At 40.7% G+C, this 13,035-nt stretch overlaps 1 protein-coding gene across 9 annotated transcripts in view; it reads right to left on the bottom strand.

Moving 5' to 3' along the window:
- Positions 1-13,035, bottom strand: part of CFAP54 (cilia and flagella associated protein 54) — a 312,887-nt gene that overhangs the window by 291,051 nt on the left and 8,801 nt on the right. For all 9 annotated transcript variants that reach the window (XR_011566649.1, XR_011566651.1, XR_011566650.1 and 6 more), the window contains exons 2-4: positions 11,311-11,416; positions 6,982-7,125; positions 3,390-3,561 (exon numbers count right to left, since the gene is read on the bottom strand). Coding sequence is in view for 6 of the 9 variants with exons in the window: in XM_070789566.1 (XP_070645667.1) it covers positions 3,390-3,561; positions 6,982-7,125; positions 11,311-11,416 (422 nt within the window). In the remaining 3 variants the exon portion in view is untranslated. The remainder of the gene's footprint in view (positions 1-3,389; positions 3,562-6,981; positions 7,126-11,310; positions 11,417-13,035) is intronic.

The raw sequence follows: 13,035 nt of genomic DNA, 5'->3' as shown, positions 1-13,035 counted from the left end.
AAGACAGTATGCTGCTGCTGCTAAGTCACTTCAGAAAGACAGTATAGCATGCTTTAAAAAGGCATTTAATTATAATGGCAAGCAATCTAAATATTTCCCATAAAATATCTGATCTAAAATTCATAAGCGCCACAATTCAACAATTACAAATCCTATGTTCACTTTTAAACTTAAAAAGCTTCTAAGAAAATAGCACCTGCTCCAAAACACACATCCCTTGATTACAATACACCTGCAGGCATAATAAATATGACACAAATCAGTGACCAAAATATACAGAATAAAATCTTAAATACTTAAACAACCATAAAGTTCACAGAGAATGCAATTAAGTCCTTCACATTCAGAGCCTCAGCATTCTTAATGTTCCTGCTCTCATGACGTAGAATTGTTTATCTGCAGTAAGATCCAGTAGGGAAAAATTCCTCAGCTAGTAAGAGCTCAGGCTCAGCATTCTTAACTTGGCTTTGTTGACCTGATCTGTATAACTGTGTTACTTAGGAAAAAAATCACCTAGAGAGGATATGCATAGGAGACATGTAACTCTTCACAAAACACATGACTCAGGTGTGAGCAGGGAACTCAAGACAAACATTCAGCAATGGGAACTGGGGGACTTCAGAAAGCCCCAGGAGACCACCCTCAAGAATAACAAGGGCCCTTGGTATTTCAAAGATGTACCTTTAATCTTTGCACCCCTAGTACACCCTGACCATAATGGAATTCTTCCCTGATGGTTCAGGATATTGGCATGGCTTACAGATTCCACCGCAGAAGCCCACTGGACAGAGTAAATGGTTCAAAATGGAACACAGACTGAATCTTTATGATCTCAGAATGCCTCTGGAACTTAGTTTGATGTTTTAACCAAATCCCTGATACAGAGTGACTTGTGACAAGTGATTCCTTGACATGTGACTCCTTTTCATCAAAGACAGTCACCACCAAAATAATCTATTTGAAGGCTTAAATGATTTGTGTTCAGGTTAGTTGGGAAGTCAGATATTATCCAATATTATCCAATATTCATTTACCCAGTTAGATTTTGTGAAAGAACCAAGATTGATTAAATAACTTAAGAAACCAACTCTTATAATTGTATAATAGTCAATTAAAGAGTGTTAATATTTAGCAGGAAAGTTCGAATGTATTTTAAGAAATTGACTGGGCAGGTCATTTTTTCACAATTCAAATTCCAAAGTTTTAAAACTACAAGGCCTTTGCACTTGCTAATCTCCCAGTCGGAATGCCCTTGCCCTGAATGCTCAGATGTCTCAGCCAGGTGTTTGTTCAAATCTCCAGTGAGGTCTACCCTGACCATTCTATTTAAAATTGCAGCCCAGGCCCCAGACCAGCCATCACTCTCACTAATCCCTTTCTAGACTTTATTTCCCTCCATAGCGCTCATCATCAGGGGCTTTCCAGGTGGCTCAGTGGTAAAAGAATCTGCCTGCCAATGCAAGAGATGAAGGTTTGATCCCTGGGTCGAGAAGATCTCCTGGAAAAGGAAATGGCAACCCACTCCTATACTCTTGACTGGGAAGTCCAATGGAAGAGGAGACTGGTGGGCTGCAGTCCATGGGGTTGCAAAAAAGTCAGACATGACTAACGATACACACAGATAGTCCTCATCACCACCTGACACATCACTTAGTTTTGACTTGTTTATCATCTCTCTGAAGTACTATGGCAGCATGAGAAATAGGGTTTTTGTGTGTTGTCCACTCCTGTATCCCTAACACCTGGAACAATGCCTGGCACTTAAGTTTGAGATGAATTAATTAAAACAGGGATGGCAACTAATGACACTAAGTGCATGTATCTCCCACAATCCAGCAACCACTCCAGGGCACACGTCCCAGAAAACTCTCACATGGGTCTACAAGAGGACCGATGTGAGGATACTCACTACAGAATTATCTGTGAGGTCAGAGAAGCAGGGCAAACGAGGTGCCCATCCTTATTATGGGTCTCTGCCGAATACAATTCAGCAGGCAGTTAACAAACCAGGTTTACATATAGGAACATGGCTAGATTCTAAAACCATAGAGTTGAGCAGGAAAATATTTAGGAAACAGGATAAAATCTAGAACATGATGCCAAAGAAAAAGCACCCAGCAGAATAAAGGATGTGGAAGACACAGGGATTGTCCTTTTTAAAAAGAAAATGGGAGGGGGGTGGTTTTGTGGGAATTTTTGAAGGATTTCTGATAGGGAGTCACACTGCATCATCTCCACCCCTTAAGCTGAGCCTGACCCCAGGGCCCAACCATCAGGTTGGGTATCACCCTTTCTTGAGCACAGAAGCTCTGCTCTGGCTCAGTCCCTGCCAAGATGCATGAGCAATTCACCCAGAGACATGGCCCTGGCAACTCTGATGATGATGGGATGCAAAAGTTTAACAATCACTGACCTGAAAAATGTCTCCCAGAGACACTCTCATCTCAGTAGCAAATGTAAGGTCTGATTACAGTCAAAATGTCAAAAAAAATTATTTGGGGACAGTGAAGAAGGAAAAGACTAGGAAACATACTGTCAGCTACCATGGATGAGAGGAAATCCAATATGCTTTCTTTCAAGTTGTTTTGCCCTCATCTTATAAACTCAGAACAGACTGTCATTCTTTTTCTTACAAGAATATGTGATCCAGAGAACAATATTATAGGTTACTCCTTATAACTTCAAATTGTAACTTTAAAGAGAATTTAAATTGAATTTAAATTGTAACTCTTAAAAGAAAAAAAAGGTTACCTTTTTATAAGATTTAGAAAAGATTCATTTTATGAGACATACATAATGCATACATACGTCTATCTATATAACGCATATATGTGTATATAAATAAACCATATACACATATACATGCACATTCTCAGAGTTCCTCACTCAAAAACAAGTAGGAGGAGAAGGTTGATATGTAGGAAGCCCTAGTCACTGGCCAAAATATTTGAGGAGAGGACCGATAAGTAGATGATGCTTAGAAATAATCTAACCTGCAAGGGCCCTCTGATCCTTCTCCACTTAGATTTATTTGGCCAAAAAGTTTGTTCAGGCTTTTCTGTAAGATGTTATAGAAGAACATGAATGAACTTTTGGCCAACCCAATATCGACTTACTAACTGTGGCCCCGTATTTTGTTTATATGTGAAACTGATTATCTCCACAGCTCTGATCCTCCCTTGAGCAGAAAATCCACACACTTGCTGTATGAGTCCCTGCTGGTCAGGACAAGCTAAAATGTGATAAAAATGTAACAAAGCCCACCACTGTCCTCTTATGAAATGAACATTATCTAAATCACAAGGTAATCAAGTCACCATTGAACTTGGCAATTAAATGACTTCCTGAAAGACACAATGAAAAATAAAATATTGAACACTGATATATACCATTGAAGATAATCCAGCACAGGTGCTCCTGTGGCAAAGCCACCTGCATGATGAGCCTGAAGGAGGACAAGATTTGCAGACAGTGGGTCACAGATTCTTTATTCTGCAGGTTCACATCACTGTCACAGACCAGCTGGTAGTTGCAAATATTTTTGCCATTTAAAGCATGAAACTGAAACATATGAGAAAAAAAGAATATAAATAATGCTTATACAACTTAGGAAAGCACCTCTTAAAATGCAAAAAACTAAAATGGAAACAAATTATGCATAACTAACTCAATAGATCAGTAGAGTACAGGAGACTGAATGTTTGTGTCCTTCCAAAATGTATATGTTGAAACCTCACCAGCTGCCATATGAGAACATAGCGGGAAAGCAGGCCCTCACCAGACAGAGTCTTCCAGCCCCCCTGATCTTGGACTCACCAGTCTCCAGAACCACGAGCAATAAATGTTGTTTAAGCCATCCAATCTCTGGATTTTGGCTATAGCAGCCTTAGTGGACTAACACATGGGAAGAAACTTGGTAAAATAAGTTTATTCAAACCATGCATTTAGTTAAGATCATCTTTCTTTAGTCAAAAAAAAAAAAGTCTTACTTCCAAGAATATAGGATTGAAACAATTTTTAAAAGTCTCCCTAATGGCATGTTAACATATTAATTCAGATGTTATGTATGTACACAATTCTGTCGGCAAATGTTTGTTGAGCACCTCTGTTTGCCACACTCTGCTAAGCAACAGGGAGTCAAAGATGAGGAAGACAAGGCTCTTGACAGAGGAAAAACCCTTCCAGGCACACACAGTGTTAGGGATGCTTAAGGTGACTGCTGTGGTCACTGAGCTGAAAGTCTTTTTTAAAGTTGGGTAAGAAGGTTTAAGACAAATTGAGCTATAGAAGTGGTCCATGGTTAGAACATGGACACCATTCCAAAGAATGTGGACTAGTATTTGATTTACACTTTTTAGAAATGAATTCTGACAAAAGTATGAAAGATGCAAAGCAGATGGGGGACAAAGCTACATGCAAGAGGCTAGCAGAGATCAAAGGCTTCTGAGGTTGTCCAGAGACAAAAGGGCCCTGAAATGGGGCTCTGAAAGTGGGGATGAAGAGAAAGGAAAGAGCTAAGTCTTATCTAAGATCCATGACATTTAGTGACCAATTAGAAGTGAGAGGTAAGAGAGAGGAAGAGGCTTGCAATGGTTTCCTGCTTGGGTGATGGACTGGAGCCAATTATTGGAGAAAAGATGTTTGTTCAATTTGGGACATGTTGATTATGAGATTATGATGTTACCTTGATAGATGGGGAGTTCAGGAGAGTGATTTTGGCTAGAGAAACATCAGAACTACTAAAGCTGTGCGAGTGTACACTTATAATAACACAAATGAGCCTTATTCTACCAGGCAGATTGTCTGCTTGGATAAATGTATTTCTAGCCACCATGAAACTGATTTCACAGCTAGGGAGGTTGAGTCTAAGCATGATAATACAATAGTATAAGAGATATGGAGGCCTGGGCCAGGGTAGTAGGGGGTGGGGGGGCTCAAAAGTTCCAATTTTTCATTCAGCACTCTTCCCAATGGGGCACTGAGATATTACAATTTATAAGAAATATATATTTGGCCACTCAGATGGCCAAAATATGTTTCTCATATATGTTTGTTCTTCATCCACAGTTTCTAGCTCACAACCCCCCCAAACCCTTGGAATTGTTTTAAGTGTTGAGAGTGACAAAGATCTTTGGCTATGTTAATGAGGTGACTTTTGGAAAGTGGCTAAGGATGGAGGTTAAGTTGCCAATGGAGCCAACCATGTGATTAGAGGTTTAGCACTTTCAGTCCCACCCCCTGACCTCCAGGGAAGGGAACAGGGGCTGGAAGTTGAATCTACAACCAATGGCCAATAATTCAATCAATCCCAATTATGCAATGAAGCCTCTCTTAGACTTCAAGGAGACCAAACCAGTCAATCCTAAAGGAAATCAACCCTGAATATTCATTGGAAGGACTGTTGCTGAAGCTCCAACACTTTGGCCACCTGATGGGAAGAGCTGACTCACTGGAAAAGACCCTGATGATGGGAAACATTAAAGGCAAAAGAAGAGGCAGCAAAGGATGAGATGGTTATATAGCATCACTGACTCAATGGACATAAATTTGAGCAAACTACAGGAGACAGTGGAAGACAGGAGAGTCTGGCATAATACAGTCCGTGAGGTCTTAAAGAATTGGACATGGCTTGGTGACCGAACAACAACAATGAAGCCTGCGTAAAAACCCAAAAGGATGGTGTTTGGGAAGTTTCCAAGATGATGAACACATGGAGGTGCTGGGAGTGGGGTGCCCACAGGGGCCATGGAAGCACTACGCCCTTTCCCCATGCCTTGTTCTATGTATCTCTTCCCTCTAGTTCCTGAGTTACATTATGTCCGTTTATAATAAACCTGTAATCTAATAACTAAAACGTTTTCACAAGTGCCATGAGCCACTACAGCAAATTATTGAACCCAAGGATGGGTCGTAGGAACCTCTGAGGTAACAACTGGAGCTTGCAACTGGCATCTGAAGTGAGTATGGGATGTGGTGGAATGGGGAGTGGTCTTGTAAGACTGAACCCTTAACCTGTGGAATCTGACTCCATCTCCTCGTAGAGTCAGAATCGAGTTCAGCTGTAGGACAATCAGCTAGTGTTCCAAGAATTATTTCTTGGTATCAGGATCCCTACCCCTCCCCTCCATATTAAGCACTAACTCACATTGCCCAGTATTCTCATTCATGCACTTGTGTCACAGGCAAACTAAATGTGCCTTCAAACATGCTTCAGCATTTCTGCTTATTAAACCACATGTTGTTTTCAAGACCTAGAACAATCATTAAGTTTGGAATAACACAGCCTCGGATTCAGATGAATTAGGGTTCAAACACCAACTGTGTCTATTGCTTAAAACAACTAGGTTTTTTACTCTCCAAAAAGCCTCAGTTTCTTATCTGTAAAAGAGGCATAATCGTACCCATCTCTTAGGACTGCAATGAGGCTGCAAGATAACAGTTCATATAAAGCATTTAGAAGACTACCTAGCACATGATAACTGCTCAACCAGTGACTCATCGGTAGCAATTAACATAATAATGCTGGTATACTAGAAAAAAGCATATTTTTTTTTCATATCAAAAGATCTATGTTTCCTCTCCAGAGTCACTAGTTATTATACTGTGTGATTAGCTTTCTTTTTCTCTCTTATACAATAGGGATAATAACAGTATCTAACTCATAGAGTTATTGTAAGGAGCCAATGTTTTCCAAAGTACTTTGAAGAGTAAAAGCATTCTACCAATATTAGTTATAATAATAATAAAACTGCCTACTGGATGAATAAGCGATTATAGTGACGAAATCTCCAAAGCATCTTTACAAAAGTTAATAAGTGCACTTTCTCATCCAGCACAGAAAATATTTATTAAGCAACTTATAGTACACAGGTAAATACCACGCTAGGCAAATGAAAGACACTGAGAAGCTGTCAGCTAAAGGACAGACTGTTGCATAGCTAATATAAACGGTAGCTATTTTAGCTACCACTTTCATCTTACTGTATGTGCTGCAGTTTTGTCTCCAAAGCCTTTTGGGAAAAAGACAGTTTTGAATTGATTCACGTCTGCTTTATTCTCATCAAAGCTGATGCTGAACTCCTGAAGATATCTGCCATAGCACTGTAAAAGGGCCAATTTATATTCCTGAAATAAAAAAAAAAGGGCTCGATGAAGGTTTTAAAATACCATTTTTCTTATCATTATTAAAATTAGGTGATATTGGGTTTCCCAGGTGGCGCTAGTGCTAAAGAATCCACTGCCAATGCAGGAAACAGAAGAGACGTGGGTTTGATCCCTGGGGTCGAAAAGATCCCCCAGAGGAGGGAATGGCAACCCATTCAGGTATTTTTGCCTGGAGAATCCCATGGACAGAGGAGCCTGGCAGGGTCACAAAGACGCAGACATGACTGAAGCAACTTAGCACACCCAACGTTCATATTATTCTCAATGATGGCAATGTTGATAATTACTATGATCACCATTACTTCCACCATGACATCATTACTAACATTATCACAACTATTTCCAAACACACACGTAACAGACACTGTTCTTGGCAATGCATGTGCATTATTTAATTCTCCTCACAACAAACCAATTGTGACATGAGACTTCAAAGACGGGGATACTCCCCAGGGCATTGTGTGTGGCAATACCTGGATATACTCAAAATCCAACAGGTTCAGCCTCAACAGAGGATAGTAATCCACCAACTCAATCACAGAGGTGGAGGAGCTGTTTAACCAGCCTTGCTTCTCTGATACCTCCTAAGCTCCAAAAAAGAAAGGACAGGTTGGGGAGGGCAGCTAGGGAGCTAGGGAGAGGAGAAAAAATGGGGGTGGGTAGAGAAAAGAAGGAAGAGGAAAAAAAGGAAGGAAGGAAAGAAAGAAAGGAGAAGAGAAGATTGCAGGTGATGAGCTGGCTCTTTCATGTCCCATTTCTGAAGTTACATCAGGACCAATCAGTCTGTGCTGTTGGTAGTTAAGGATTCTCGTCAGTTCTGATGCATGCTTAGTTTCCCATTACAAAGTCAGATGCCTCATTTCTGAAGCCCACAGGGCACAGCTGACCCAGAGAGTTTCAGGGCGGTGGATGCCAGCAAGGCTCCACAGATGAGTCAGCTACAGCCCTTCCTCTGCTTCTTCCCATGCCACTGTGTTTCCAGGAAGAGCAGCTGCCCTGGGTGTGAACTGCCTCTTGGGTTACCTTGCCCCTCCACAGATTCAGAGTTAAAATGCTCTTTTGTTCCTATTTCTATTGACTTGTTTGTCACTTACTCACTAATTAATTCTGAATCTTTTCCATTCTAACTTGATTCACATAATGAATTCAAATCTAGGTTCAAAACAAGAGTAGTCCAACAAGATGAGCTTTACTGTAACTAAAATAAAAATAGATTCTAGAAACCAAAGTAACCACTCAAGTTTGTTTCCAGGGTTATAAATACCTTTACCGGCCCACTTTCCCATCAGTGAAAAGTATTTAAAACATTCTGTTTCTTTAGTAAATCTTTTAGATAGTCTACCTGAAATACTCTGAATTCTTGGCCAATACCCATTATCAACTTGCTTTATCAACTTCTAACATGTTCCTTCTTCCTCCCTCCACCCATCTGGATACTCCTGAAACAACCTCAGACCGTGTTGTGTATCACCAGCTCCTTATTATGGAATTCTACAGGCAAGAATACTGGAGTGGGGTGCCATTTCTTTCTCCAGGGGATCTTCCTGAACCAAGTATTAAACCCAGGTCTCCAGCATTGCAGGCAGATTCCTTACCATACGAACTACCAGGGAAGCCTCATTATATTGAGAAGACGCATAAAAACAAAGAGCCGGGCACTCGTCTAATTCTTGTGAAAACTGTTATTCCATTTCACATGAATATAGCTTACAAGTTGGATCTCACTTGGTTTCTTTTTCTGTAGTTTCCCAAACTCTGTATTTTCAAGTCTCTAAGAACCATGGTCCAATTACATGGAGCTGAGAGGATTCTTTAATTTGGGCAGCTGAAAATAGATCTTAGTGCTCCCTTATGCAAGTTCCTCTGCATCTTTGCCTCCATTCGGTAAATTTCCAAAAAGATTCAAGCCCAGAAAATAGAAATGGAGGAGGAAAATGAAGCTGAGAAACTGTAGACTTAGAAGATTTGAAACTGTGCCCCCAAAGAGGTAAGAGAAGCTCATAACAAAATAGAAATTCATGAGCTTGTCTTACAGAACAACAGATAAGGGAAGAGTTTGTTAAAAGCCCTTGGTTTGTAAACTACCTTCACTGATTAAGGTAGCTTTAGTTATTTTTTTCTCTTTCTTTTTCTTTCCTTAATTGTGTACCTTCCCACCTTCATGGCAGAAAGCGAAGAACTAAAGAGCCTCTCGATGAAAGTGAAAGAGGAGAGTGAAAAAGTTGACTTAAAACTCAAAATTCAAAAAACAAAGATCATGGCATCTGGTCCCATCACTTCATGGGCAAATAGATGGGTAAACAATGGAAACATTGTGATAGACTTTATTTTGAGGGGGTCCAAAATCACAGCAGATGGTGACTGCAGCCATGAAATTAAAATACCCTTGCTCCTTGGAAGAAAAGCTATGACCCATCTGGACAGCATATTAAGAAGCACAGACATTACTTTGCCAACAAAAGTCATTTAGTCAGAGCTGTGGTTTTTCCAGTAGTCATATATGAATGTGAGAGTTGGACTACAAAGAAAGCTGAGCACCGAAGAATTGATGTTTTTAAACTGTCGTATTGGAGAAGACTTTTGAGAGTCCCTTGAACTGCAAGGAGATCCAAACAGTCCATCCTAAAGGAAATCTGTCCTGAATATTCATTGGAAGGACTGATAGTGAAGCTGAAATCCAATACTTTGGTCACCTAATGGGAATAACTGACTCACTGGAAAAGACCCTGATGCTGGGAAAGATTGGAGGCAGGAGGAGAATGGAACAGAGGATGAGATGGTTGGATGGCATCACTGACTTGATGGACATGAGTTTGAGCAAGCTCTGGGAGTTGGTGATGGACAGGGAAGTCTGGGGTGCTACAGTCCATGGGGTCGCAGAGTCAGACACAACTGAGCAACTGAACTGAATGGACAGCTTCAGGCTGTCCAGTTGTTTTACAGGAACTAGAGTCAGCTCTTGCCTAGAGCCAACCAACAGGGGGAAGGTTGGGACCCCCAACCCTAAAATTAGGCCTGCCCAGGCATCTCTTGACCAGTCCTTTTGACGTCAGAGGCTGAAAAGCTCTGGGCTCCCATCAGGCTATGCACCCCATTTTGAATACACACATAACCCAGGTGCACCTGTGCAGAACTCCAACTACCTCCCTCACCTTTCCCCCTACCTCCAATCACCTTTCCCTGAGCCTAAGATCACACTGTTGATATCTCATAAATATCCCAACTCCCTCGCTTTCCAGGAGGCAGATCTGAGACTTATTCCTCGCCTGGTTGCCTTGTGAATAAACTGTTTCTCTGCTGCAAACCTCAGCGGCTCAGTACTTGGCTCGCTTCATGTCAGGAAAACAGACCTGGCTTGGTAACAGACAGAATACCTCCCATGTCTGGCCTAAAATCACTTTGTATAAAATAACACTTGGTCCAAGGAGCCTATTAATACACGTGCCAAAGATATCATATTTAACTTGGAATAATTTGGGCCCAAGCCAGAGGTTATAGGGAAAAATTCACATTTTCATTAACTGAAAACCCAGCCTCAGTGTGGTCTTATCAAACCAAATCCATGAGTCCGCAGCAATCCAAGACCCGAGCATTGATAATGGAACTAGAAATAAGGCAGGAACTCAGTTGGAATACAACACTGAGTAAGAACTGGGGCCTGTATGGAATGACTGCTGCAATTACATATGGCAAAGTGTTGAGAAGGAGCTGAAGGTCATTGCAACAAGGCACCTGGAAGCAAGCAACACAGCAGCAAGGCCCTGCAAGGGTTGTGGGCAAGGTCAGCCATGTGAAAAACAACAGGAAGTGGTGTCTGGGCTCCTTTGTATGAGGTAGGAACATGATGACTCAGCATTTCCTGTTGGGCGCCTACCACACCCTCTGCTAACTATGGGCTGTGCTCCTGCTCAGCCTCAGCCAACTGTCTTTCTGTTCAGGAACCTCTCACCTCTGGAGAATCCCAACTACAAAATTTTAAAGTGAACACTTTTTCTGTCACTGTGCCTCATTAAAATTTTTACATATCCCCTTGGATTTTTCCAACAACAAAAAATCAAATCGTGTAAAAGAGGAATGCTATCCAATAATAATAATAATTAGCCAAATGAGTTTCATTTGGGCTCTTTTTACTCCAGAGGTACTTACTTTCATTTCACAAAGGCTATCTCCAACCTTCAGAAGCTTCTCGTTGTAATAGGCAGCTGGCAGCCGGGGGGCGTATTTGGTCCAGATATTAAACAGAGAGGTGGCACTGTAAAAATTATAAAATAAAACGATATCTTCAAAGTCAGCAGGAAGCCTAAATTAATTGGCAAGCAATCCTTAAAAACTTACCTTGTGCTAAGTCTTCTTTTTTTAACTTTTTATTTTGTATTGCTGCTGCTGCTGCTGCTAAGTCGCTTCAGTTGTGTCCGACTCTGTGCGACCCCATAGACGCGACCCCATAGACGACAATTAACAATGCTATGACAGTTTCAGGTGAACGGGGAAGGGACTCAGCCATACAGATACATGTATCCATTCTCCCCCACACTCCCCTCCCATCCAGGCTGCCCCATAACATTGAGCAGAGTTCCCTGTGCTGTACAGTAGGTCCTTGTTGGTTATCCGTTTTAAATATAGCAGTGTGTACATGTCCATCCCAGACTCTCAAACTATCCCTTCCCCCCATCCTTCCTCTCTTGTGCTTTCCAATGTGCCATACTGTCAATGTCTAATTATTGATAAATGTAATTACGGTTATAGTATTATTTCCTTTGTACCAAGCACTGACAGCTCTTAATGTGCATTTTTAATTATTTTAAAATTTTAATATTTTTATTGAGATATAGTTTGTTTCAGATGTACTACATCGTGATTTAGTAGTTTGTACCTCTTAATCCCCTACCTCTATCTTGCCCCTCACACCTTCCCTCTCCCCACTGGTAACCACTAGTTTGTTCTCTATGTCTGTGAGTCTGTTTCTTTGTTATTATAGTTACTAGTTTGTTGTATTTTTTAGATTCCACATATAAGTGATATCATAAAGTATTTGTCTTTCTCTGGCTGACTTCTTTCACCTGGCAAAATGATGCCCTCCAAGTCTATCCATGTTGTTGCAAATGGCAAGATTTCGTTCTTTTTTATGGCTGAGTAATATTCCTGTGTGTGTGTGTGTGTGTGTGTGTGTGTGTGTGTGTGTGTATGTGTGTGTGTGTGTTCATGTGTGTATCACATCTTCTTTATCCATTCATCTCTTGAAGGACACTTAGGTTGCTTCCATATCTTAGTTATTATAAATATTGCTGCTATGAACACTGGGACTGACTCTTTGTATGCATTTTTAAAAATCAACTTTATTTTTTAAAGTAGTTCTAGATTCACAGAAAAACTGAGCAGAATATATAGAGATTCCCCCATATACCCCTATCTCTGGCACATGCACAGCCTTCTCCATTATTAACATCACTCACCAAAGTGGTACATTTGTTACAATTAACACATTGACACATCATTATCACCCAGTGTCCCTAGTTTACATTAGGGTTTATTCTTGGTGCCGTCCATTATATGGCTTTGGACAAATGTATAGCGCCATGTATCCACCATTGAATCATAGAGAGTAGTTTTGCCGCCCTAAAAGTCTTCTGTGCTCTGCCTATTCATCAGTCGCTCCCCACTAACCGCAGACAACCACTGAACTTTCTACTCTCTCTATAGTTTTGCCTTTTTCAAGATGCCATATAGTTGGAATCATACAGTATCAATATGTAGCACTTTCAAATTGGCTTCTTTCACTTAGTTATAAGGATTTACGAATCACCCATGTTTTCCCGTGGCTTAATAGCTCATTTCTTTTTACCACTGAATAATATTCCATTGTCTATATAT

The sequence above is a fragment of the Bos indicus genome, chromosome 5 (assembly GCF_029378745.1).
Source record: "Bos indicus isolate NIAB-ARS_2022 breed Sahiwal x Tharparkar chromosome 5, NIAB-ARS_B.indTharparkar_mat_pri_1.0, whole genome shotgun sequence".
Lineage (NCBI taxonomy): Eukaryota > Metazoa > Chordata > Mammalia > Artiodactyla > Bovidae > Bos > Bos indicus.
Note: the sequence above shows the minus strand (reverse complement) of the source record. Positions and strands in the feature narration are given on the sequence as shown.